The following is a 24922-nucleotide window of genomic DNA, read 5'->3' on the forward strand; positions in this document are numbered from 1 at the left end:
GTTGTAATTATCGCGATTTCGGTAATTTTCCGACAGCAGATAGAAAAGCGAACGGCAAAAGCCATAATGAGTTGATGTGATTTAAATGAGCTTCAAAACAAGACAAATGATGAATAATACCTGAGAGAAGATGCCAATAGTTGCATTTAACATTATATAACCAAAGTTGACGCGAGAAAAACTGATGCGACGTGTTACTCCTTCCTCCGTAGACAAACATGACATCATCCCTGATGACTGCTGAGTGAAAGTATTTCGGACTCGGCTACAAAAATAGGACAGGAGCAGGAGTAAAGAAAAACACGCAGCACTTTTATCTTCTTTTCTGTAAAAAAAACTTTCGTTCCGTACGGGTGGGTAAGAAAGGTAACAATTTGTAACCAACAATCACGATAAAATAACAGATGATGAAAAATGTTCCCTTGTAAAAAGTATTTCACCACGACAGAGCTTTCAACAGCTTGTAATATTCTGTAAATAAGACAGAGAAACAAACACACAAAATTTGTAGAAATCGAAATTGCTTGCAAACGAGGCCAAACTTGTTTGGTAGTCTCGAATACCAGCTGCTGGTCGGCAAATGGGCCCGCGCTCCTCCGACGACATCTCGCGAGCATCTACGACCGGACCGGAGAATAGGGCGGAAATCGAGACTACAAGCTCGACATTGACAAGACATTGCCTTTTGACACCGCCCTTTGACATTGCCATTTCACCTGGAAAACGTTTTCAAGGAAACTTTCTCCATAAAAACTTAACGTAATTATGGTTTAAAGAATTCCTCGTCGGAAGAACTCTTTGTCTATCTGATATCTTCGTTCGCATAAAAGACAGAGTAAGTTGGATTTCACAAGACTTACCTCATTGGACGGCAAAGGCTGCAAAATGCTCCATTTCTTTGATGTCAGATCAAAGGAGTAAAGCTCATCTGAAGCGTCCACTGAGTGAACCCTGAATCGATATCCACCAAAAACCAAAATGAATGACTTGCTGGACGTGGTGTAAAGCAGAGCAGAATGGCCGTACACACCTAAACAGACAAACAAACAAAAAAAAAATCACTTTGCCTTCTGGAACAATTTTCAGTTGGATGTATCGAAGTAATTCGGGATTGCTTTGGTATTACTTCTCCACTGTCGAGGATTCGTCCAGAAAACTCGCGGCATTTTCTAATCAGATCAGACGCAAACCCAGAACCGATATCTAATCTCGTTGTTCTGATTGGTCTTTGTGATTTTTTTGGTTCTGGTTTTGGTTTTACAATACCTAGTCATAAAAAAGTGGAGAGGGGGTGGGGGGTGGGGGGAGGGGGTCGGAAGATTTTGATCGTATCACAAATGTTACCTGATCTTTCCATCAGGCGCTGTAACATTCTTGAGTCTCCCCCCCTCCCCCCCCCACTATTGGAAGGCAATTTGCAGTTATTTTCCATAATCCCCTATCCATAATCTGATGGCAACGACTGATCCTCCTCCGCCTCGCTCGAAAACCCTGTGATACCTTCCCCTGAAAACCATGTGATCCCTCCCAAAATCCTCTGACCCTCTCTTCGACCCCCCCCCCGCCCCTTCCCCCACAGGTGGAAAATAATGACTGGTCCCTGAAACAAAAACAACTGTGATCAATACAAACCTTTTGGGGAGGGTCCGCTCGTTGCCAAGTTCGTCCACGCCTTAGTGATCACATTGTATTTGTAAAGTCTCTCGCTGAAGCCCATGATGGGGTCATAACCTCCAATGATATAAATATCATCTCCTACAAGAGTTGTAGTCTGACCTGCCACCTTGGGGCCTCTACTAGTCAACTGGAGGAGTGAAAAAGAAACAAAAGCATTAGCTTTGGATAAATCTACATTCTCAGATAGAGCTGTTTGGGACAGTAAAAAAAAAAAAATAAAAAAAAATAAAAAAAAAAAAGTCTTTTTAATAGGATTACACAATTACTGGTGAACCTGTAGCTTCCATTGTGGTCCTTGCAAACAAATGAAACAAATGGTCTAAATTGAACATAACATCATTAAGAACATCATTAAGAAACCCAACCGGCCGGAGGCAAACCAGTTGGCTATTTACAAGCGTGGCCAAGGATCTGAACAAGGGGCTACCGTGAAACAAATCCAGTGGTCAGGGTGGGACTCGAACCCTGGAGCGGCGGATTACGAGTCCGACACTCTAACCACTCGGCCACACTGCCCCCTTAAGTACAGCATTTCTCTGGAGCAAAATATTTTTGGTTACTTCAACATCAACCTTCCTTCAAGATTAAGATTGCCTTGTCTACACATTGTTGAATTCTATATTTTGTAGCGCAATACTACAACATCGGACGAGGAAGAGCATGTTAATTTAAACCACAGAACTTCGACCGTCATAATGTTCAAGATTGTAAATTGCTTGATATTCTATTAATGTATACACTGCGGGCAGAAAGCAAAAAAGCCGCCACAGTGACGTTCCAATAGGACATCCTCTTCAAAATTTTTTTGTTCTCCCTCTTTCTTTGGTAAGATACACTCTGATAAAGTAAATAGGAAGGCACGTAATCCAAGGGCACTGATGAGAGGGGAAAATAAGCACTTTGCTCTAGCGAGATGTTGCAACTGACAGTATTCAGTCTTCCAGAGTGTTGTGAAAAAGATTTTGGACGGAAACAGAATTGGCGTCAATTCCCGCGCATCCTTCTTTAAGGAAAGTTACCTTATTCCAACTGAGTGTTGTCGTGTTAAATGACCATAGGGAATCATCAGTTCCATTGTCAGTTTCTCCTCCATAAATCAGCATAGCGTCCTATAAAATTTAGGTACACAGCTCTTAATATAACCAGTAAAAATCTATCAAACTGTCTAGTTCATTGGATGTTACTTTCTATTTTCAAATTGGTGATAGGGCAATTTTCAATTCAGGGCCGAAAGTAATCCAGGATCGCTTTGGTTTTGTTTTACGTCGCTCTGTGATTGGTCCAGAAAAATCGCGCCACTTTCTCAACCAATCACATGCAAAATGAAAACCAGTCACGACTTGATCGCCCGTGTTTTTCCGCGCTTTAGTCAGTTTGGTTGTTTTTACTTTGAGCTCTCATTGGTTCTTCAAGGTATTTTTCTTTCCTCTGATTGGCCGTTGCAATTGCTTTGGTTTTGGTTTTGGTTGTACGACACTCAAAAGAAAAGCACTCCGATACACCTCGTTAACTTTTCTAAGCATAACACGGCGTTTTGATTTTTTTCCAAGGGTGAGGACGAAACAAATTGCAATCTAGGCGTTTCAGAGAAACAAATTGCAAAGTTTTGTGACAGCACTGTATTTTCGTGTTTAACCTCTGTTTTTAGCAAAGCGATCTTTCAATTTTTATAGTCAACTCACAACAACCTTAGTTACAATGACGCCTCACTCACCCTAAATTACTTTACTAAATACATACTGAGATTTACACACTGAAAAGCCGCAGAGTAAATTTTCGTTCGCAAACCGATGTAAACCAATCAAATGTTGCGTATCGCTTTTCCCACATGTGAGAAAAGCGATACGTCCAATCAGGAGCCGCGTATCATGTTTTTTCACGTGCGAGCCGTTCGGAAAGTTGAAGTTTTCATTCAAGGCTGGTTGGCGCGGTTTCGTACACCGCGAGCAAATAGTTTTTAGTCGCACTTCTTCCATCGTTAATGTTGAAAGTTCCTGTCTCGGCGAAAGCCATGAGTGAAAAGCGTTTCGTTATCCACGATTCATAACTTTTGGATTTTATTTGAGCTCGTTCCCTTTTTACGAAGCTGCTTTTTTTCAGTGATTGTTGTTTGACCACATTTGTTTAAATAAAGCTTTTCATAATTTAAGGAGGGTGTTCAATCTCAGTATGTATATAACAAACATAATACCACATGGAAAGTGCGCGCGTAAGGTGTTTACACACTCGTTGTTTTGTATCAGAAATCTCACTCGTTCGCTTCGCTCACTTTTTTGATTTCTGATACGCCACAACTCATGTGTAAACACCGTACGCGCGCACTTTCCATGAAGTATTCTATATACACTTACTGTATGAAAAACAGCCGAGTGAAGATATCGAGCAGAGGGAACTGTCGCGTCAATGCGATTCACTTCCACAATTGACCAAGTATTGGAGGTTAAATTGTAACTATAAAGATCGTCCAACAGTCCGTAGGTAAAGGAATAACCAGCGTACACTAACAAAACTCCTGGTCCATGCACCATGGTGTGCCCCATGCGAGCCAAGCGATTGGTACTACTGTTAGGGTGTGGTCCACCAATGACCTCCCACACCCCATCACCAGGAGTGACGACTTGACTGCAGTCGGGGCCGGCGAATCCACTGGAGCAAACGCAGCTTCCGACAATCTGTAGATGAAAGTGCAGTAACAAGCACTTCAGACCCAGGGGTTTCATTAAGGGCCGGGCACCAGGTAAATTGACCCGTTGGAGATAGGACTTTGCCCAGCTGCTTCATCATATTTCATGTACGTGCATTGCTTTCCCTGTCTTACTTGAGAAGAATGTCAACGGTAACAACCGTCTTCTAAAAAAGTCTTCGGGGGTTGAATTTCAAATTTTTACGGGGATGCATGTCCACGGGACTCTCTCATGTGACGTTCTGGTGCCCCCCCCCCCCCCCCTTCTCTGTTAAAATTCTTACTAAATCCCCAGCGGACGGGGCTCGACACTAACTTTTCAACTTACTAGCCAAGTGGCTAGTGACATCTTAGATATTACGACAATTGCAGTTTGTTTACAAACCAAACTAGCTGGTGGAAATCGAAAACCACCAGCTAAAGCTTAAATTTTACTAGTCTGTAGCTAGTTGGCTACCATAACTATCGAGCCCTGTGGCACACCTATTTATTTTTCAGCTATGTTAATTAACAGCGCATGGTAAAGATCTGGCGCTTCGGCGCAAGTGTTTCTCCGCTCGTAGGAAAGAATTAGGCCTGGGGCTATGCGAGTCGGCGAGAGATCTGGAAGGGGTCTTGCACTATTGGTAGCGGATCCCCGGCAAAACTTTCTCCGACTCGTCTCCAATCCTCCCGCGGATGGAGAAACGCGCGCCTGGCAGCTCTTATATTGAGGGTCTGGTCTCAGGCTAAAAAAGAGTAACAACATCGACAAATGTCAGAAGAGGTATGGAGGCCAACAAAGAAATTTCTTCCTTTCTACATGAGGATCTTCTCGATGCAAACACTGAAGAAATAATTCCATCCAAACTGGCCAATAGTGTTTCATGAAAATCTGTTATCTCTTCGGATAAATAAAAAAAAAAAAAAAAAAAACAGTGAAAATGATGCACTTGTTTTCAGCGATAGCACAACCGTTGTTTGCAGGCTGTTTTGAAATTAGGAGCATTAGTTTTTGTAAGGGAAGGATAAATGAAAATAAATGAGAAATGAAAAATAAACACAGAATATGAAACTTTGGCGGGTTTTAATTTTTGCAGGTTGTATTGCCTAAATAAAGCATGCTGCACCTACCTGATTACAGCGCCCTTGGCCGAGCGACAAACTGCAGTTGTTTGGACACAACTGTTGGTTACAATCGTCCCCTGTCCACCCCTCTAAACAAACACATTGCTCCCCATGCGAGGTCATCACACATTTCTTATTTCCATCACAGAGATCTGGGCACGTCCTGACTTTAAACTTCGCACTAAAACCCTTGGACAGTGCATTTGAACTCAAATCAACCTTGACGAGTACAACCATGTTCCCCAATTTGGCCGTGACGGATCTCAACTTGTTTTTACTCCAATCGCAGAACGACCCAAGCTGGTAAAATGACTGGACGGACGACGAACCGTCCAGAAGGAAAGGAGGAAGACCATCGTACACTTCAACATGATCAGTGAGACAACTGATGCGAAGTTCCCTGAATGTGAGGGTGATGTGCCCTCTATTTTCCACAGGGGGGGGAGACGGGCCATACACTACATCATGGCTACTGTTACTCAGTGAAGAGATTACCCAAAGACAGCTGGCTTCCATCTTGTTTTGTACTCCTGCACCCATTTCAGTTGAAATGAAACCTTCCGTGATGTTAATGAGGATACTGCGACGTTCACATTCATGGAAACACAGGCCACCATTCCTAAAGTTTGAGAGTTGAAGTTAGAGTAATTCTATCTGCTACTGAGTACGGATTGCACTAGGTTCTCCTCCACCGAGAGAAATATACTCCAGAAACTATAGAATATTTTTCTAAATGAAGATGTTAACGTTTAAATGTAGATACTGGCTGCATCTTGAGATTCTAAGTAGTAACATAACTTATCGAAAATTGCCTTAAAACGTGCTGACAGTGAGGCGGGCGGGCGCCGCCATTTTGATTCTTGCTTAGCAACCTGGCCTATTAGCTGTAACGAGACATCTTCCATCTGTTTGATTAATAAGGAGCCACACAAAAAGGCATTCGTGACTGAAAAAAAAAAAAAAAACCATTTCTTGGCAGTAACCAGACCAGAAACTATGAACAGCGGGCTGTGGGTTTGCGTAGGCAGGCATGTCATTGGGTTGCTTTTACTAAATTCAAAGATGAATATTTCTTAGGACTCCAAAAACGCCGAAGTCGTTTCCTGCATACGTTTCCATGGTGGAGATAAAAACCTGTGGTTTTTAAAGTATTTTTCTCCCGTTAAAATTTTCCGACAAACCGTAACGTAAATAGAATATGAAAGATGGTACATTTTGCGCATGGCGAAAAAAATAGAAAAAGATGTCTTTTGTCTGGTCGCGAGTATGGGACAAAGATGTAATTCTGAGTTTCCATGAGGAATTGAACTTCAGACCAACGGATTATAAGTTCCGATGCTCCACCACTGAGTCACAGACACTCTGTGGTGAACAAAGCCATTACGAAGTTCATATACAACACGCGTCCTCTATAAACCATAACCTACCTTGGATTTCCCAAGAGTCCTTGCATACATTCGTCACAACTGAACCCCATGGTGAAATCAGTACAATAGCACTGCCCAGTTGTCATGTCGCAAAAATACTTGTCAGGATCACCGTGACCATTACACTGACATGGGTTACATCCTTTAGAAGTGGTTGCATTACCAAATGATCCGGGAACGCAGAGCTCGCAATGTGTACCATAAGTGTAATCTAAAATATATACAACAACAAAAAATTAATTATTAACAGTTAAGCTTTGGGAATTTTTTCCGAAGTTGAAACAGTTTTCGGAAACGACGTTTCGGCTAATTTGACTGGATTTGAACCTTCGTCGCAAGATCGTCGGAGCAAGTTCGCCAGAGCAAATTCGCCGTTCGCTGCTGTTATCACATCGGAGACTACTAAAATACCATTCTCAGTGAGGCAAAAGTATGCTGTTGACCGGTTTATTAAGATGGCGTGGCGCTTAAGAGCGAAGTAAAGTTTATTGATCGCGATTCCTGTTGCGACTCACACAGGGTAAACTATAGAAAAAGGCGCTCCTCATACGACTTCGCCACTAAAACGTCAACAGGGACAGTCGAAAAGAAATTCCACAATAACAGATGTCCACTATCAAGACATATAAAACAGGTGAGCCGTCGAAAAGCCGATATTAAAAGCTGAAAGAAAACATGATCAGAACGCACAAGTCGCCGCTGATTAAACCTACGAATAGCAGAAGAGCAAGATGCCATACGAATATGTCGTCTAAACGTCGCAATCCTTATCAGAAGAACCATATCGATTTATCCGGAATTATCCCTATTAACTTTACCTTGACACTTGTCACAAATACCAACGCCTTTCAAACAGTCGCTGTGTCCATTACAGCCACAATCTATTGAACAGTTTTCACCAAGCCAGCCCAGATTACAATCACACGTGAAGTCTGCGCTGCAAACACCATGATCACCGCAGTCATGATAGCAACTGAAGGAAAGAAACACCGCGATTACCCTTGCAACATTAATTTTAGCTTTCAGCGATCCAACTAAGGAATAAATGAATAAGTACATATATAAATAAATTTAATGGGGATATTAACATTGGCTGTTTGGTCCGGAAATAAAACCCAGGCCCCAGCGGTGAAAGGCGATACAAGCAATTATATGGAAATAACTCCTTATATTGGGAATAAAGATCAAAATCCCAAACACCTTTACCCAGGGGTTAAGAAGTAGCTACCCGCTCGTTTGAAAAACGCTGAAAAACACGCCCGTTCCGCTGCTAAGTACCTTGCCAGGTAGCGAATTTTGAAAAGCTGACGCGGATATTTCGAGCGTTAACTCCGTGTCGAAGCAAATAGAAAAGGTGATGTATAATTATTCCACTCGCCAGTCAAAGGAGAGCAACAGTGTCTTTAAACCTAGTAACCTCGTTCAAACTTACGTTTTGTTACAAACTGTTACACCATCCCCGATGAAACCTCTGTTACAGACACAGTTAAATGAACCGGGCAAGTTCACACACGATGCATTAGGATGACACTGAGCCACGCCCAGCTTACACTCGTCTACATCTGGACATTCTGAGTAAGACCACACAGTGCTATAAAAATAACCAAAAGAGTAATTATAAATTAGCGTTTGGATGATAAATAACGAATTGATTCTAACAACTAAATTGCCACAGTATTATAACAATTCTTTAACTGAGTGTCGAAAGTAATCAGGAATTGCTCAACATCGCTTTGTGATGTGTCCAGAAAACTCGCGCCATCCTTTCAACCAATAGGATGCAAAATTAAACACAGTCGCAACTTGGCCATCCGCGTTTTCCCGCGCTTCAAGCAGTTTGCTTGTTTGCACTTTAAGCCCTCATTGGCTGGTGATGACGTGAATCTTTATTCTGATTTGTCGCTGTGATAACTTTGGTTTGGGTTTTTTGACACTCAATTGAATCGCTAATGTTCTAAAGAGTTCATAACTCAAAACGGCTTGAATTCGTTTCATACTACCTCCAACGGAGCTAAGATTTGTAGCAAAACTCAACTCGTCATACTATAAACGCACAGCTCTGCCCACACAGTGGTGTGGACCATGATGACTCAATATGAATTTGAAAGAACAAGCGGGCGCCATCTTTTGACAAATTTTGAAAACCTTGGCGAGGTGACAAAGACTTGTAAGAGAGAGGAACAGTACAAATGTTCAAAAAGGGGGGGGGATTGTGATTGAGAGGGAGGAAACAGAATTGAAACTAAATTGAGATAACATAGTTCTTTTCTGAGGCAAAAGTTGTAAACAAAAAAATCCATACCTTCCGTTCGTTGGAAATAGGGTAGAACACTGGCCATTTTCAGGTGACTTAAACCCTCCAGCAAAACATCTAACCAAAAAAAAAAAAAATAAAATAAAATGGGAAAAAGAAACAAGCACAAACACATCACGTATGATGCATGATCCTCGCAGTAGAGAGCGCTATTTATGCAAAAGCGAAAATCAGACCTGAAAAAAATCAGGCCTGTACGGGATTCGAACCACTGACCTCTGCGATACTAGTGCAGAGGTCTAGTGCACTAGTATCGCATAGGTCAGTGGTTGGAATCCCGTACAGGCCTGATTTTTTTCAGGTCTGATTTTCGCTATTGCATAAATAACGCTCTCTGCTGCGAGGATCATGCATGATACGTATCTAATACCGCAGTTCAAAATATATGAACTTCGTATATGCATTGTAACAAATACATCATTTAAAAATAATAACGATAAAAAAATGAGCACATTTTCAATAATGATTCACTTGATGTCCCAGTTCTTCAGCAGAAGTCTTGATAATAAACAAATAATCAAAAGATAATGCGATAGAACAATTCTTGATTGTGTGTCAAAGTGATCCCGGATTGCTTTGTTTTGCGTAAATTCGTTAAGAGATTGGTCCAGAAAACTCGCTCTTCATTCTCAACCAATCGGATTCACACCTGACACCAATCGCGACTTGGTCACTCGCGTTTTCCCGCGTTTCAAGCAGTTTTTGTTTTTACTTCGAGTTCTGATTGGCTCCTGGTGATATTTTCCTTGCTGATTGGCTGTTGTGATTGCTTTCGTTTTGGTTTTACAGTACTCCATCGACAAGTGCGCTTGACGATAAATCTGAAGTAACTTGTTGTTTTGGAAATAATGAGGTCTGAAGAAAAATATTCCCACCAACCATTTACCTTCCAATACGTGGATCAAAATCATTGCCACACCAACCACATCTTATGTCCTTCAAACAGTCATTGCATGCTGCGTACTGACTGCAGTTAGAGCACTGTCCTCCGCTAGAAGCATAGATAGAAAACGAAAAAAAGACTTTTATTTGGAGAGGAAGAAGAAGAAGATATATCAAGATAGGAACATTTCACAAACTTCAAGTATAGAAGTTCTACGCGGTCACTGGTCCAAGACAAACTTTAAAGAAAACAAACAGGTCTGATCGGGGAGAGTCCCAACCCCAAACCCCTCCCTCCTGGATCCCACACTAATAATGTATGTTTTTTGGACAACACACCCTGAAGGTCATTTCCTCAATCCAGCAACCTATTCTTCATGGCAGGGTTTGCCAAATGTTATAAGACAGCTACTTTGACCCTTTTCATATTAACAACAATGTGCGTATTTGCCATTCTGTTCTCTGTACATTTCCTTAGGTGCTGACAAGGAGAAATTGTTTAACAATCAAGGGCTTCTTTAGTTGGTGAACATTTCCTTTATTCTTGTAGCCTTAATATTTGATTCAGGGGTGTTACTGTCCGAATAAATTAGATGCTGGTCACTCTTTGTGGAATCTGGTGACTAGTAGTCTAGACCGCAATATTATTAACCTGCGGTGTGCGTTCAGCACATGCGCAGAGACAGTTAAAAAAACATGCGCTCGAGTGCATGAGAGAGCCGCCATGTCGAAACTCGTACTCACTATGTACTCGTTGTGTTGTTTTACTAAGCGTGGCCGCCCCGTTTTATTCTGTCACTGTTAGAAGTTTCTGATTAAGTATTCGTTGACTAAAGTCGATCAATTCAGTCTTGTGGTTTACACACTCTTAGAGTCAAAAGGTTAAGCTGACCTATCAATCCAGTGAGCGCACTGTCCAAATGGATATCGTGATGTGTACGTTCCAAACACAAAGCAACTCTGGGTTTTGTCGCACCAGGCACATCCAACATCGTCACTTACACAACTACTACAGGTTTTGCGACTGTTAAAAAAAAAGAAAAGAAAAAAAAAAACACTTGACTTAAAGCCTATCTAACAGAGCAGATTTTGCTATTTTTCAGAGAGAATTCTCATCGTTCATCACCGTCAAGGTTAAACTAAACTGAGATTTGGAAAAGAGAAGAAATATTTTTTTTGAAGCAAAAAACTCTGGTGAAATGAAAGTTAACCAGCAGGAGCTGAGCGGACATTCTTGGTCAGTAGTCATTTTCGCAAGTGCAAACAACTCGCATGTAATATCATTTTAATATAATTTGACCACATTTGGGTTGGATGTTGGTGTTCAAAGCACTCTTTGTAACTGTTGATCTTCAGTCCTGCATGATTTGAAATGATTGTGTCAATAAACTACGAGAAGCTCCTTCTTTTTGGCGAAATCTGTTGCGAAAGTAAAAGACTGTGCGCCTCACCTCCAGAGTTCCGTGCCGCGTGCTGACACCAATTTTTTCACTGATTTTTGTTAATTTTTTTGACTTGTACGATGGACTTCCCCAACAATTTAGGGATTACCCATAATCTATTGTGTGAAGCATTCGCCCATCCCACCCACCCTGTTGATTTTTCCTTCCACTGATCTAATCAGCGTTGACCGTCCACTTGGCTCAAATGCCGACTTTAACTTCCCCACCCATCACATTTGACACTTTACACTCTAACGTCAGAATTCATTCTCTCCACACTGTTCTCTACACATTTCCTAAGGTGCTGACAAGGAGAATTTGTTTAACAATCAAGAGCTTCTTCAGTTGGTGATCATTTCCTATATTCTCCTGACCTTAGTGTGTGATTCAGGGGTGATATTGTAAGGAGAAATTAGATGCTGGTCACTCATTGGGGTCAAAGGTTAAAACGAATGTGGCACATCACAAATCTTGTCTTAAGTACCTTGGACAAGGGCTATTGCACTCCTGAATAGCGTTTCCTGAATCAGTAATTCCTTTGCGATAACAACCAAGAGTATTTGATATTTTGGCCCACTTACAACCACCATCCTAAAAATGACAAATCGCACAGTCAAGTCTCTAAACTCCAACCTTTTCAAATGAACCCACATTATATTTAACCTTTTCACCTTTACATCAGTATGTATATTCTCCATTCTGTTCTACGCACTGCCAAGGACTATCAATTAAATTCAACCTTACTACAACAAAGTCACACAAGAAACTAGAAATGTTCTCGGCTACGTCTCTAACAACTCTTACGCTTCTCTCGTGCTCTCCAAACTTCCCGCGAGCATTCATAACTCGATATACGTACGCCAAGCATGGACTAATTCTTTATTATTGTTGCAGTGCCTAAAATAAATTTGATAACCTTGTTGTAGTAAGGTTGAGTTTAATAGTCCATTTTACAGTTGTGTGCTGGGTTGCCAAGCCTTTGAACAGGAGTGAGGCTAAGGGTGACCTCGTTATGATTCAAAAGTTCCTGCTTTTCAAATGTAAATCACTTTGTTATCATGCTAACTAGATACTGGTCTCCATCCCAACAAGGTCACCTTCAGCCTCACTCCAAATCAAAGGCTTGGCAACAAAGCACACAACTGTAAAATGGCCTATTGCTTGTCGCATAATGTAGCCACTTTCAGTGTGGATTGCATACTGCAAAGTCTCCTTCAAGCTACGAGGACGACTGGAAGTGTGTCACCGTGTAAATCATTTTGGTCAGCTGTGATTAACAGCTTTTGATAAAAAGTGTCTCCAGCACATTGCAAAGAAACCTGTTCTCTTGCCTTCTTTCATGTTCATGTTTTCTCGATTAAGCTGTAGCTGATACCTCTTAAAATATCATAGAACACATTTGAATTGAACGACCCAAAACCGAATCAAAGTGATCGTCAGAGCCATTTAAAACAAAGGGAAAGACTCAAAGTTTGCACAGGCAGTTTCAAACAAAACAAAACGTAACATGCAACAACATTGGTTTTTGCATACATACCTGCACACAAGATTGACAGTCCACGTGGTCAGAACACAAGGTGCACTCAGTCACATTTAACGTAATATTTCTTAGATTTCCAACACCGTCCTGACATAAACCAGAGGGGGCTCTGCGTGACAGGCAAGCTGTCACACACCATCCACATGATGCATCTGCCATGCAGGCCAGACAAGTCTTGTGCGCGGAACAATTATCATTTGAACTGGCGTATGGCTGGAGGAACTGTGCAGTTATAGGCTGAGGAAGGGAAAAACGATCTTATTTCAACTGCTGTACCATCTTTGGTTTAGGCGTTGAGAATTATGCCGAGAATTAGGGAGATGAGGTAATAGTAATAGTAATCACAGTTTCATGTCTTAACGTGGGGCATGGTTACCCATATTGCTCAAGCCAGAGGCTCATGCATGAATGGAAGACAACAACCCACCCATCCCACCCCAGGGGAGGATATCCATCACACAGTAATCTCGTGCGTGGGAAATTAACGTCTCCTACCCCCTAACCCTGCAGGAGACGGGACCTCCATTTATTCGTCCCTTTCCGAAAAGACTAGAATATCTAAACCATTTCTTGATTTTATAGAAAGGCAGCATATTCTTCTCAATTATTTTAAGACCTTGAGTGTTGGTCCGGCCGGGGTTCGAACCCTCGACCTCCCGCACATCAGTCCAGCGCTCTATCCATTGAGCTAACTGGGAGGCGGTTAATCAGGTGTCGCTGATATGAGGTTGTTTAGAGCCACACTTTGACCTCAGAAAAATGCATGGCCGTGTTAGCTATAGTAAACATATTACGAAGAATATAATATTGGCAAGAAACACCTTTTCTTTTCTGTTTTGTCCAAATGCTCTACCACTGAGCTGAACAGGAACAAATTGCCAGTCTGGCCAGAGACCAGGTTCACACATAACAAACATCCTGCACGGTGTTAGGATCACCAATGGCAAAAGCGTCTTATTTGAAAATATGAAAGTGTGACCCTCACTTGACCTGGACGATGGGCTCACTGAGTTAAATACTGAAAGAACTCTTGACTGCCATTGGTTAGCTCATGTTGTAAAGCGCCGGAATGCCGTGCGGGAGGTCGAAGGTTCGAGCCCCAGATTTGACCAGTAGTCAAGGTCTTAAGAAAGTGCTCCTTTAGCTAGAACATCTGCAAACGGTTAGACATTCCTGTCTGGGTAAGGACAATAATCCGTAGGCCCAGTATTCTGTAGCTTCTCTGTACTGGTTAGCAGGGGATGTTAAAGAACCCGCACACTTCTCACAGAGAGGGGAATATACCTCGTGGTGTTGTGGTCTTTCTTTGTTATTGTTTATACAGGCCTCTGTTTAAAGCTTAACTGCGCCAGCCGATAAATAAATAAATAAATAAAGAACTTACCACTGTTAAATATAGGGAATCTGTTCGGTTCCACCTCAGCGTAACACGAGAATCCACAGAAGAGTCTACACTCTGGTCAACTTCAACTCTAAGATAATATTTTTTTCCTTCAGATGGAGACGGGAACAGGGGCTGATTGTTACTACGCCGAGCTACAGCTGTGCATTGCTGAGTTCCCGACTTTGTACAGTGAGCTACCAACTCCTGGTGGAAAAAAAAAAGAGTCGAAAAAAATAAAAAACTGTAAATCAAAAGAAACTTGAACCATTTACCTCCCAAGATCAGAATTTTAATTCTCCCCCCTAGCCAAGGTTCGACAAAAACGGTGACAACCAGCCACAGAGTAGTAGAAATTCAGTTTTGGCTGGTGGTTTTCGATTTCCACAAGCCAAACTGGCAATTAAACAAGCTGAAATTGTCGCGACATTAATTGTCATAAGTCCCTTAGCTAGTAAGTTGAAAAGTTAGTGTCGAGCCCTGCTAGCGACTCACATTTCCCACCTTGTAAATTAATAACGAGAATGTGGTGTTATTTAACAATTATGCACCAAAGCATAGCACGCATGCGTGCTATGCACCGAAGCATAGCACGCATGACCAAAGGTAAGGTGGAAATTGTTGAATAATCCCCGGGATGAAGCCAAGGGGATTGTTCAATAGTGTTCAAAGCCAGAGGTAAATAATTTTTTTTGTATAATTGTGGTACTTTCGAATTCTTTAGTAAATTCTGTAAACAATTGTGTCCAGTCAGGGCTGTGGTCTAGCGGCGCCCGGTGGACCCTGGCGCCTTACATTTGTTCTTGGGCGACCCAGGAATCTTAGTTTTTTCATAAAAAGCATATGCTGGGCACCCTGGATTTCACAGTTTCTGAGCACTGGGCTCTCTTCAATTTTTCTTAGAGTACAGCCTTGGTGTTGATTACTTGTTTGAGGATAAGCGAGCAGCTTTAACAGGTTTATTTAGTTCGATCAGCAAAAAACTTCAAATCTTTCTTTTGAAAAGAGTCCCGCCAATCTTTTAGCATCTTTTGTGCTCTTTGCAATTCAATATTCTTCCATCGTGTTAATCACTTCCTCGGAAACATTCACAAAACGTGAGGCAGCAATTTTGAAATTTAGCCCTCCTAATATAATCATCTTGCGCAAGGTGATTATAGAGAGATATGACGCAATCCTCGACCAATCAGAGCGCACACATCTCTATAATAACTAAATCATGATAAGTTTGAGTATTCTCATTGCCTGTTTGCAAGATAATGTACGTATAATTATTATGAGAAGTTATAGGTAAATCACATTTGGGAGTTAAAAACTTAAGGACGCCACCCTTGATTAAAAAGACCAAACTTCTCCTTTTGCAAAATTTTGTTTATAGAAAATGTTCCAAGTTTATCATTTTCATGCCAATAGGCCATTTTACAGTTGTGTACGTCGTTGCCAAGCCTTTGATTTGGAGTAAGGCTGAAGGTGACCTTGTTGTGAGATGGAATAAACTGTAAACTCAAGCAGTCCAGGCTGAGAACATTACTTCTTTTAAATCATTAGCCATAAGGGACATTCGGAACATGAAGACCCCGAACCACCTGAAAAGATTTTGAACTATTTACATTTATTGTTTCTTTTAGACTTCACATATTTATCGTAGATTATTAGCACTACAAATTAGTTATTCTATATCTCCAAGTGTTATCCTAGCTATTTGAGAGTACAAGTTCCAAGTTCCAAGTTCCAAAACCAGTATCTAGTTAGCACTAGAACAAAGTAATTTACATCTGAAAAGCAGCAACATTTGTATCATAATAAGGTCACCCTTAGCCTCACTCCTGTTCAAAGGCTTGGCAACCAAGCACACAACTGTAAAATGGACCATTGTGCTTTTCGGCATGACATTTGTAAAAAAATTTCTGATTTTTTGCAATTTCCAATGTTGAACCAGTGTTTGACTCTACAAATCTAGTAACTTGAGGTGTACTCACCACCTTTGATTCAGTTTCATCAGTGCTCAGCCAAAGCTTTGCTTCTGTATCTTTAATATTATCAAGTACAAGAGACAATGTGTACGATGTCCAAGGTGCTGTTTTGAACTTAAATGGATAAACGAAGCCAATCATCTCAGTCACACGGGCTCTCAAGTGGTTACTTCTGATGGTAAGATGTAAAATTTCCGTCTTTGATTCTGGGATAATTCTTACAGCGTCAGGAAAGGTAATGTTTGGGACCTCTCGGTACTCCACAACTATCAGACCAGGTGGAAAATCCATTGTTTTACACTGGTTTAATGATGTGAGAAATTGTCCTTCATTACCCCACCAGCCTCTGACTTTCTCTCTGTTGTTGCTGTCAGTGACAATCTGGCAGGCACCTGTTGGTGAGTTAATAGGGTAACACCTACTGTCCTGTACACACCAGCCACACTGAGAACCACCAAATGACAGACAACTACTACATTGTGAATAACTAGTACAGGGCTCGCGACAAGAGCCCTGTGACAGAATCCCTGAACAATTTGCTGACAGATCACTGCTAAGGCACTCTGTTGATGTACTACACCACCCACATTCTGGGTCTTCCTGACAACTTTTCTGTGTACTATGGCCACCACAGTGTCCACCTGCAGTGCTCTTTGCTGCTATGGCAACTGGTAATTTATAGCCCAAGACATCCCCAAGTGGCAACCCAGCAAAGCCACCAGTCACAAGCATGACGCTTCCATTTCGCAGAAGAGCTGAATGTGAAAATCGACCCTGTTGAGGAATTCCATCAGAAGGAGAAAGAGCATCAAATGTTGATGCTGGAATCCACTTGTTGCATTTCAGGTTGTAAAACAGAGCTTTGTTGTCATAACAAATCTCTTCATTGTAATGTTCATGAACATTTCCACCTAGTTTTTTTGATAAAACAAACAAAAAACAAATTACAAGAGCATCAGTGTACTTCACACCATCCTCTCAAACAATAACAATAATGACAAAAACAAAACTGACAACAAAGACTGATTTCCACTCAGCAGTGGAGTGGTTCTCTGTTCACCCTTTACACCCTATAACATCAACATCTACATTCTCTACACTCTTTTCTACAAATTTCTTTTGGTACTGACAAGGAGAATTTGTTTAACAATCAAAGCTTGTTAGGTTGGTGATCATTCCTTCTATTCTCATGACTGTAATGAATGATACAGAAATTTTACTGTCAGGAGAAATCAGATAATGATCACGCTAAAGATTTAAAGGGTTAATATCATCATAATGGTAACTAGCAGCTTGAATTGTTTATTGTTAGGGTATGAAAAGTTAACCTAGATCTAAGATATTCCTCTTACCATAAATTATCATATAGTCCCCAATCAACACTGCAGAGTGAAATGCACGACCTCTTGGGACTAAACCATTTACATCTACATCTATTGAAGACCACACACGAAGATCCAGATGAAATGCAAGAAGTCTGTTGGATTGACTACTTTTCCTAATAATTAAAAGACAGGAACAAAGTCAGTCAGAAAAGACAAATGGCCACAAAGCTGGAGATTGTTTGTTACTGTCAACAAATAGGGTGCCTTCTGAGGAAATCACCGTACACATATTACTTCAAAAGAAACCATGGAAAACTTAACACCACTGTAAAGCTTAGAAAGTATAGAATCAGAAAGTAACAAAAGTTTTAACAGTCTTTGTCTTGGCAAAGGCACTTTAACACAAAACTGTGGGTGTTTACTTAGCTGAATTACTAGCCATATCTTGTGTTCTTTTTAAGATTTGGGATTTTTTTTTGGACAAATTAAACTTAATGCTTTCTCTAACTATAGAGAAGAAAAACAAAATTTGAAATTTTAGACAAAATTTTGATAACAGTAATGTTTATATAAAATAAAACTGTGAAATAAATATTACTATATTACCTTGGAATAAAGGGAACAAATCCACCAAAAATGATAAGAGAGCGCATATCTGCATAATAAACTGCCGAGTGACCCAGCATGCGCAGCTTTGCTTCATTCCCTCTGTTATATGAAACCTTCTTCCAACCACTATGGTTGGATAAAGAATATGAATACATGGTTGAGGAAAATGGGTCTGTAACAGTTCGACCTGTTTAGGAGGAAAATATCCAACAGTTACTTTTATAATCAATTGACAATTGAAATTGATTTGAATGGTCTCTTGGTATGAGTTTAAAGATATTTGTACTTAATTAATCAATCACTCAATCAATCAAAAGACTTCATTTTAAGAGGAAATCATGTGTTTTTTCAATTCATACATCAATGCATACATACATACATACATGCATACATACGTTAGTTGACCACTCCCCATGGGGGCTTTTCAGGGCCAATTCCCACCCATCCCAGCCCAGGAGAGGACATCCATGACACAGTAATCTTGTGCATGGGAAACTAACGTCTCCTACCCCTAACCCTGCAGGATTATTCGTCCTTAAACCCTATGGTTTATTCGCCCTTATCTGAGAAGACTAGAATATCTATCAATTTCTTGATTATAGTATTAGATGAAGGAGGGCGATAGAGTCCCACACAAAATGGGTTTTTTTTGGAGTTAAAGGGATTTATATGTAGTCATGTAATCTGGAAATCATCGTCGTTAATTTTGTCAATTAGAGGAAGCGACATGCTCAGGTAACTATTTTGGTCAAGTTGTACGCTACAACCTAGTTTGAAAAAGAGATCCTTTGTGAGAAATTCATCTGTACTTTGTACTGTATCAAAAGGTTGTTTGTCACCCAACACTTACCACCAAAAATATACAGTTCATCATCCACTATTGTCCCTGTATGTTCTGCCAAACGAGGTGGCTTTCCAGCATCATTCACAGCCAGCTCTGTCCATTTTCCAAGAGTAATGTTGTAAAACCAAAGTTCATTGGTTAGGTTCCCATTTTCTAATTCGCCCCCAAATAGCACCATGCTGTCGTGATACAGGCTCGCAGAGTGAGAAAATCGCCCAACCTAAAAAAAAAAAAAAAGGAAAAAATGACACACGAATATTAACCCCTTCGAGGGATTAGCATCTAATTGCTCCTTGCAGTATCACAGTTGAATCAAACACTTCTGCTACAAAAATAAAGGAAATGATCACCAACTAAAGAAGCTCTGACTTGATTGTTAAAGAAATTCTCCTTGTCAGCACCTTAGCAAATGTGTTGAGAACAGTAGGGAGAATCTACACAGTGATGTTGGGGTGTAACGGTTGAAAGAGGAATTGACTGGCAAACCAAGAATAATTAGCCACTCACAGGTTTAGAAGATCCAGTTTGCACCTCGCTCCACCGACTTGAGGTAAAATTGAACTGTAACAAGTCATCAAATACCCTACTTAAAGAATAACCTGTAAGAAAAACAAAAGGGGTCTTAATTAAGTTTAACTTGAGGTAAAATTGAACTGTAACAAGTCATCAAATACCCTACTTAAAGAATAACCTGTAAGAAAAACAAAAGGGGTCTTAATTAAGTTTAACTTGAGGTAAAATTGAACTGTAACAAGTCATCAAATACCCTACTTAAAGAATAACCTGCAAGAAAAACAAAAGGGGTCTTAATTAAGTTTAACTTGTTCAACCATTAAAAACATTACACAGCAGCAATGCTAATAATAATCATGAACAGATTCACAGGGCAGATGACTGAGGGCAATGTTATTTGCTAACTGCTAAATACCATAGGATCCCCCCTCACAAAAAAGTGGACAGTTCCTCTATTTCAACTCTACATTATCCCTTTTACTCCCAAGATCTGATTGTTAAATCTTCCCTATAGCTGCTACACACTTCCTTGTAAAGTAGTTGTGAGAATTTGATGTTAGATTAGGATAACTACTACTACACGCTACACAGGTTTGGGTATTCTCACTACCTCTTTGTTAGATAATGTAAGGATATTACAGTGAGAAGTTACATGTTAATCACCTCAGGGAGTTAGAGGGTTAAACATCACTATTTCTCAACTTAAGCCACCATCTTGTAAATTTTTTACAAGAACAAAGTTAACTGGATGCATGGTAAGGCAAGGGGTAGAGTCGAAATATTTTTCTCATCTCCTATAATCTGAGCCATTAAACGAATGGACAGTGCGCTGGACTGTTGTGCGGGAGGTCGAGGGTTGGAGCCCTGGCCGGACCAACAATCAAGGTCTTAAAATAATTGAGAATTTGCAAACTTTCTATGACATCAAGAAATGGTTAGATATTCTAGTCTTTTTGGATGGGGACGAATAAATGGGGGCCCCGTCTCCTGCAGGGTTAGGGGTAGGGGAAGTTAATTTCCCACACACGAGATTACTGTGTGATGGATGTCCTCCCCTGGGGTGGGATGGGTGGGATGGGTGGGAAGGTGAGATCAATGGACTGAAGCGGCTGACAGAGGCGCCTGATATGCTGACATCTGTTCTCAACCTTAAACTGCACCCGTAATTCTGCCCCAGGCTGCAAGTGGTCAGAAATAAACTATATTACAATGATTGGCTACCATGAATATCCTTGCTGAAAAAAACTACCATTATGGTAATGATATTTCATAACTACAAAAATTTAAAAGTTAAAGTGCATGTAAATGTATGCACACACCTCCAAAGGAAAGTAACACATCACTTTCTTCTGAATAAACCACAGAATGTGCTGTTCTGGGATGGAAAATTGGAGATGATGATGAAATGGCGTACCACTTATTAGAGTCATCTGCAGTCATTGTTGAAACAGAACAGGATTCCCCAATAAAGCCATTTTTACAGACACAATGACCTTGGGACTAAAAAATACAAAAATTACAATTAGCATATAACTAAATAATTACGAGTTATTGCTAAAGTAATGATTAAAAAGAGAATACTAAATAGATACCCTTTCGTCTCAAAGTCTTGTTTACAATCAACCCATTCACTTTTAAGATCTCAGTTGTGGTAATTCTTAATATTTGCCATACAATTGTTATAATGTTTATTCTGAGAATTTGGTATTGGATCAACTAATAATCCTTTAATTGATCATTTCCTTCATTCTCATCAATTGTGTGCATGATATTGTATTGATAATGTAAGGAGAATTTCTGCTTTGGTCACTCTTAGGAGTCAAAATTTTCTGAGTCATGTGTTTCAGTAGTAGTTTCTTGCCACACACACCACCTTATCAGGTACCGCGCGACACTAACAGTAGCCAACTAGCCACAGACTAGTAGAAATTCAGGTTTTCCACAAGCCAGTTTGGCTAGTAAACAAACTGACATCGTCATAATATCTAAGATGTCACTAGCCACTTGGCTAGCAAGTTGAAAAGTTAGTGTCGAGCCCTGTTTCATAGTAGGCTGTTGATACCCACTTTGTAAGCACATTGTGAATTATTTAATTTAAATAGACATAAACGTGTACAATCAAAACCCAAAAATCACTTCAACCCTAAAAACTGTTCCTTTTCAACCATTCAACTCCCAAGATCTGATTGTTAATTCTCCCCTCTAGCTACTACACATTTCCTTGTAAATTAGTCACAAGAATTGGGTGTTCAATCAAGATAAAAATGTCTACAGTACCTGATAAGGTTGTGTATTCTCATTATCTGTTTACTGAATTATGTATAGATATCATAGGGAGAAGTTACACGTTAATCACTCACAGGATTTCAAGGGTTAATAACATATATGAAAAAATTATGCACATCTGATTGGCTGAAAAGTAAACAAAGAGCAGTTTTCATGTAACGCAAGTACAAATAACAAATCGTGTGCACACTGTAAAAAACTTTATCTATCTTGACTTTTAGTGATGCATCTTTCATGTGAATTATTCACAAATGACAACATGATTTCAAGTACAACTGGGGAAATAATCTCTAAATTTTTCAAAGACTACAAATTTCACTCAACCTACGGGCTCGTGCAATATTGTTGTCTCTGAAAAATTAACTCATGCTTATTGACACCAAATTGTACTCGAAATCATGTTATTACCGACACTAAACTATCACTACGTACAAAATCACAGTTGCCATGAGATTCTGCATTGTTACAAGCCAATGGACAGGTGTGCAAGTCACATGCTTTGCCTCGCCAATTTTTCTGACACTGACAAAACCCATCCTCACAGGTTCCCTTGCCAGAACATCCATCGGTACAGTTTTCTATAGTATAGTTAGCAATAAAGCCGCGGAGGGAGTAGTTGGTGTCACTATAGAGATTGATAAGCATCTGTTGAGAGAATAGCAATGAAAAGGAAAGCTTTGATACATGTACATTTTTAGGTTATATGATAAACTGAACAGTGTAAACATTTTGATTGGTTCCAAATTAATTATGATCTACTGAAGAACGTCACCTAGAGCAACACTTTCCCTTTTCATCAAATGAAACAATTAGATTCTGTATTGGTGTGTGTCTGTCTTAATTAGTAATGATTGCAGAAGACATCAAAAAGAGGTAAGAACATCACTGACACACTTGGCTTGATCTTGCAGGGCTTGAAACTAAAAAATTTCTCAATCGAAATTTGCGAGTAATTCCCAAAATTTAGTCACAAGTTCAAAAATGTTAGTTGCAAAAGTAACCTACTTCTACCGGAACCAGAAATTAGAAATGAAGATTTCCTAGAAATTTCATGAGTGTTGCACGACCTAGTTTCTGAAAAAGTGCACCTGCAATACATTTCTCAGCAAGAAATCAACGATAAGTCACGCAACATTTAACAAGAATTGTGCAGGATTTTTTGGATAAAACTACAGCAACCAGTAACAAGTAAGACACATGGCTGTTAAATATAACTTATTTATAAGCTAGGCTATAAAATGGTTGGAAAATCGCTACCAATGGAGAAATTTTGGTCGCAAAAGCAAAATCTTTATTTGCAAATGCACCCGATACAGGTGCAATTTCAAGCCCTGATCTACTGTAATTTCTCCTTACAATAACACCCCTAATTCAAACAGTAAGGTCATGAGAATAAAGGACATGATCCCCAACACAAACTCTTGATTGTTATTCAAATTCTCCTTGTCAGCATCTTAGGGAATGTATAGAGAACAGTATGGAGACAATGCATACTGAAGTTGGGGTATCAAGGGTTAAATCTATAGTAGGTTTCATTTTCTTCCCTAAATACCCACCTGTCCTGAATGAGATACAACTGTGTGTAATGAACTGTTTCCACTGATGCTTCCAATAAGGGGAGACAGATATGAGTCACCATCATGAATGAACAAATAATCATAAGAACATTCTGTACCAAAATCTAGAAATTTCAACGTGATAGAAACATTTGGTCGTGGAGCTGTGGATAAAAAAAGAAAACAACAAAAACAAAAACAAACCAGAAGGTTAAATACTAGTAATAATCATGGATCAGTAACCTACATTTTGATACATCTTAAGAATGAATATTTTTGTCTTTGCATATAATAAAATCCATTGTATATTAAAACCTACCAAAATTTTATAACAGCTTGGCTCACAGTTCAGATTTTTTGTTAATAACTCATTTTTGTTGAGCAGATGAATGCAATTTAACTACACACCTTCCCATGGCATCCAGATGGTAGCAAGTGAGAATAGCCCCATGAGATGGTGTCAAAAAGCTGCTGAAACAGTCTGGCAGGGCTCATCACCAACTTTTCAACTAAAGGCTAGCCAAGTCGCTAGTGACAACTTAGATGTTACAACAATTTCAGTTTATTTACTAGCCAAACTGGCCGGAAGAAATCGAAAACCACTAACCAAAACTGAATTTCTACTAGTCTGTAGCTAGTTTGCTACTCTTGGTGTTGAGCCCTAGTCTTGGTTCAGATCAATATCCACAGGATATTATAAAACCCACAGGACTGAAAAACAACATGAATAGCATATGCTCTCCTTCATTGAACACAGTTAAAAAAAAAAAATTCTCAGACATGTTTGAACATGTCAATGCCGATGTCAAACTGGAAATAGTTCTCTGACTTTATTCTATTAAGTACCTTCAACTAAAATTTTAATGACAAGCTTAAACATTTCCCATCGTTTGCTAGTTAAGAAATGGACACACATTCTTGGATCACATCTCCTTTTTTTAAAAAAATTACACTCTTGTCTCTTTTTTTCAACCACCTGGTAAGTGAAGTAAAATTAATTTTTTTCTCTACTTTTTTAAATGTGTTAAGGAGAGTTGATTGAAAATTCAAGCAAAGTCCTTCAATCTTTTAGCTATTGATTTTTCTTAATGATTCGCACACTAAGTACATTTTTGTATTTCATCACATCTTGTGGATTCTGATAATTTTATTAGAAATTTTCTGTCGAAAGTTCTAACTTACAAGCACCATTTGCCAAAATGATCATAAAAATCAATTTGATATTGCAACATCTTCCTTCAAAATTTCACTTCAAAGCAAAAATATCCAACTAGTAGAACACCGGCAGAGTCACGTATAAGCAGCAGTTGGTATTATGTGCATTCCTTACAAAATTAATTTGTTATGAATAAAGAGGGTAACT

The 24922-nt window shown here is 39.8% G+C and overlaps 1 protein-coding gene across 2 annotated transcripts in view; it reads right to left on the reverse strand.

Annotated features, from left to right (window-relative positions):
* LOC111336023 (multiple epidermal growth factor-like domains protein 8) overlaps window positions 1–24922 on the reverse strand; it is a 42190-nt gene that overhangs the window by 15101 nt on the left and 2167 nt on the right. For both annotated transcript variants that reach the window (XM_088726776.1, XM_088726777.1), the window contains exons 2-24: window positions 23560–23723; window positions 22436–22648; window positions 21037–21217; window positions 19712–19803; window positions 19211–19424; window positions 18358–18547; window positions 17779–17924; window positions 16433–17337; window positions 14457–14660; window positions 13070–13309; window positions 12017–12123; window positions 10983–11114; window positions 10095–10199; window positions 9197–9265; window positions 8327–8485; window positions 7713–7867; window positions 6895–7105; window positions 5474–6086; window positions 4029–4349; window positions 2697–2786; window positions 1633–1804; window positions 861–1030; window positions 121–265 (exon numbers count right to left, since the gene is read on the reverse strand). In XM_088726776.1, the coding sequence (XP_088582902.1) occupies window positions 121–265; window positions 861–1030; window positions 1633–1804; window positions 2697–2786; window positions 4029–4349; window positions 5474–6086; window positions 6895–7105; window positions 7713–7867; window positions 8327–8485; window positions 9197–9265; window positions 10095–10199; window positions 10983–11114; window positions 12017–12123; window positions 13070–13309; window positions 14457–14660; window positions 16433–17337; window positions 17779–17924; window positions 18358–18547; window positions 19211–19424; window positions 19712–19803; window positions 21037–21217; window positions 22436–22648; window positions 23560–23723 (4998 nt within the window). The remainder of the gene's footprint in view (window positions 1–120; window positions 266–860; window positions 1031–1632; window positions 1805–2696; window positions 2787–4028; window positions 4350–5473; window positions 6087–6894; window positions 7106–7712; window positions 7868–8326; window positions 8486–9196; window positions 9266–10094; window positions 10200–10982; window positions 11115–12016; window positions 12124–13069; window positions 13310–14456; window positions 14661–16432; window positions 17338–17778; window positions 17925–18357; window positions 18548–19210; window positions 19425–19711; window positions 19804–21036; window positions 21218–22435; window positions 22649–23559; window positions 23724–24922) is intronic.

This window comes from Stylophora pistillata, chromosome 7 (assembly GCF_964205215.1).
Source record: "Stylophora pistillata chromosome 7, jaStyPist1.2, whole genome shotgun sequence".
Taxonomy (NCBI): domain Eukaryota; kingdom Metazoa; phylum Cnidaria; class Anthozoa; order Scleractinia; family Pocilloporidae; genus Stylophora; species Stylophora pistillata.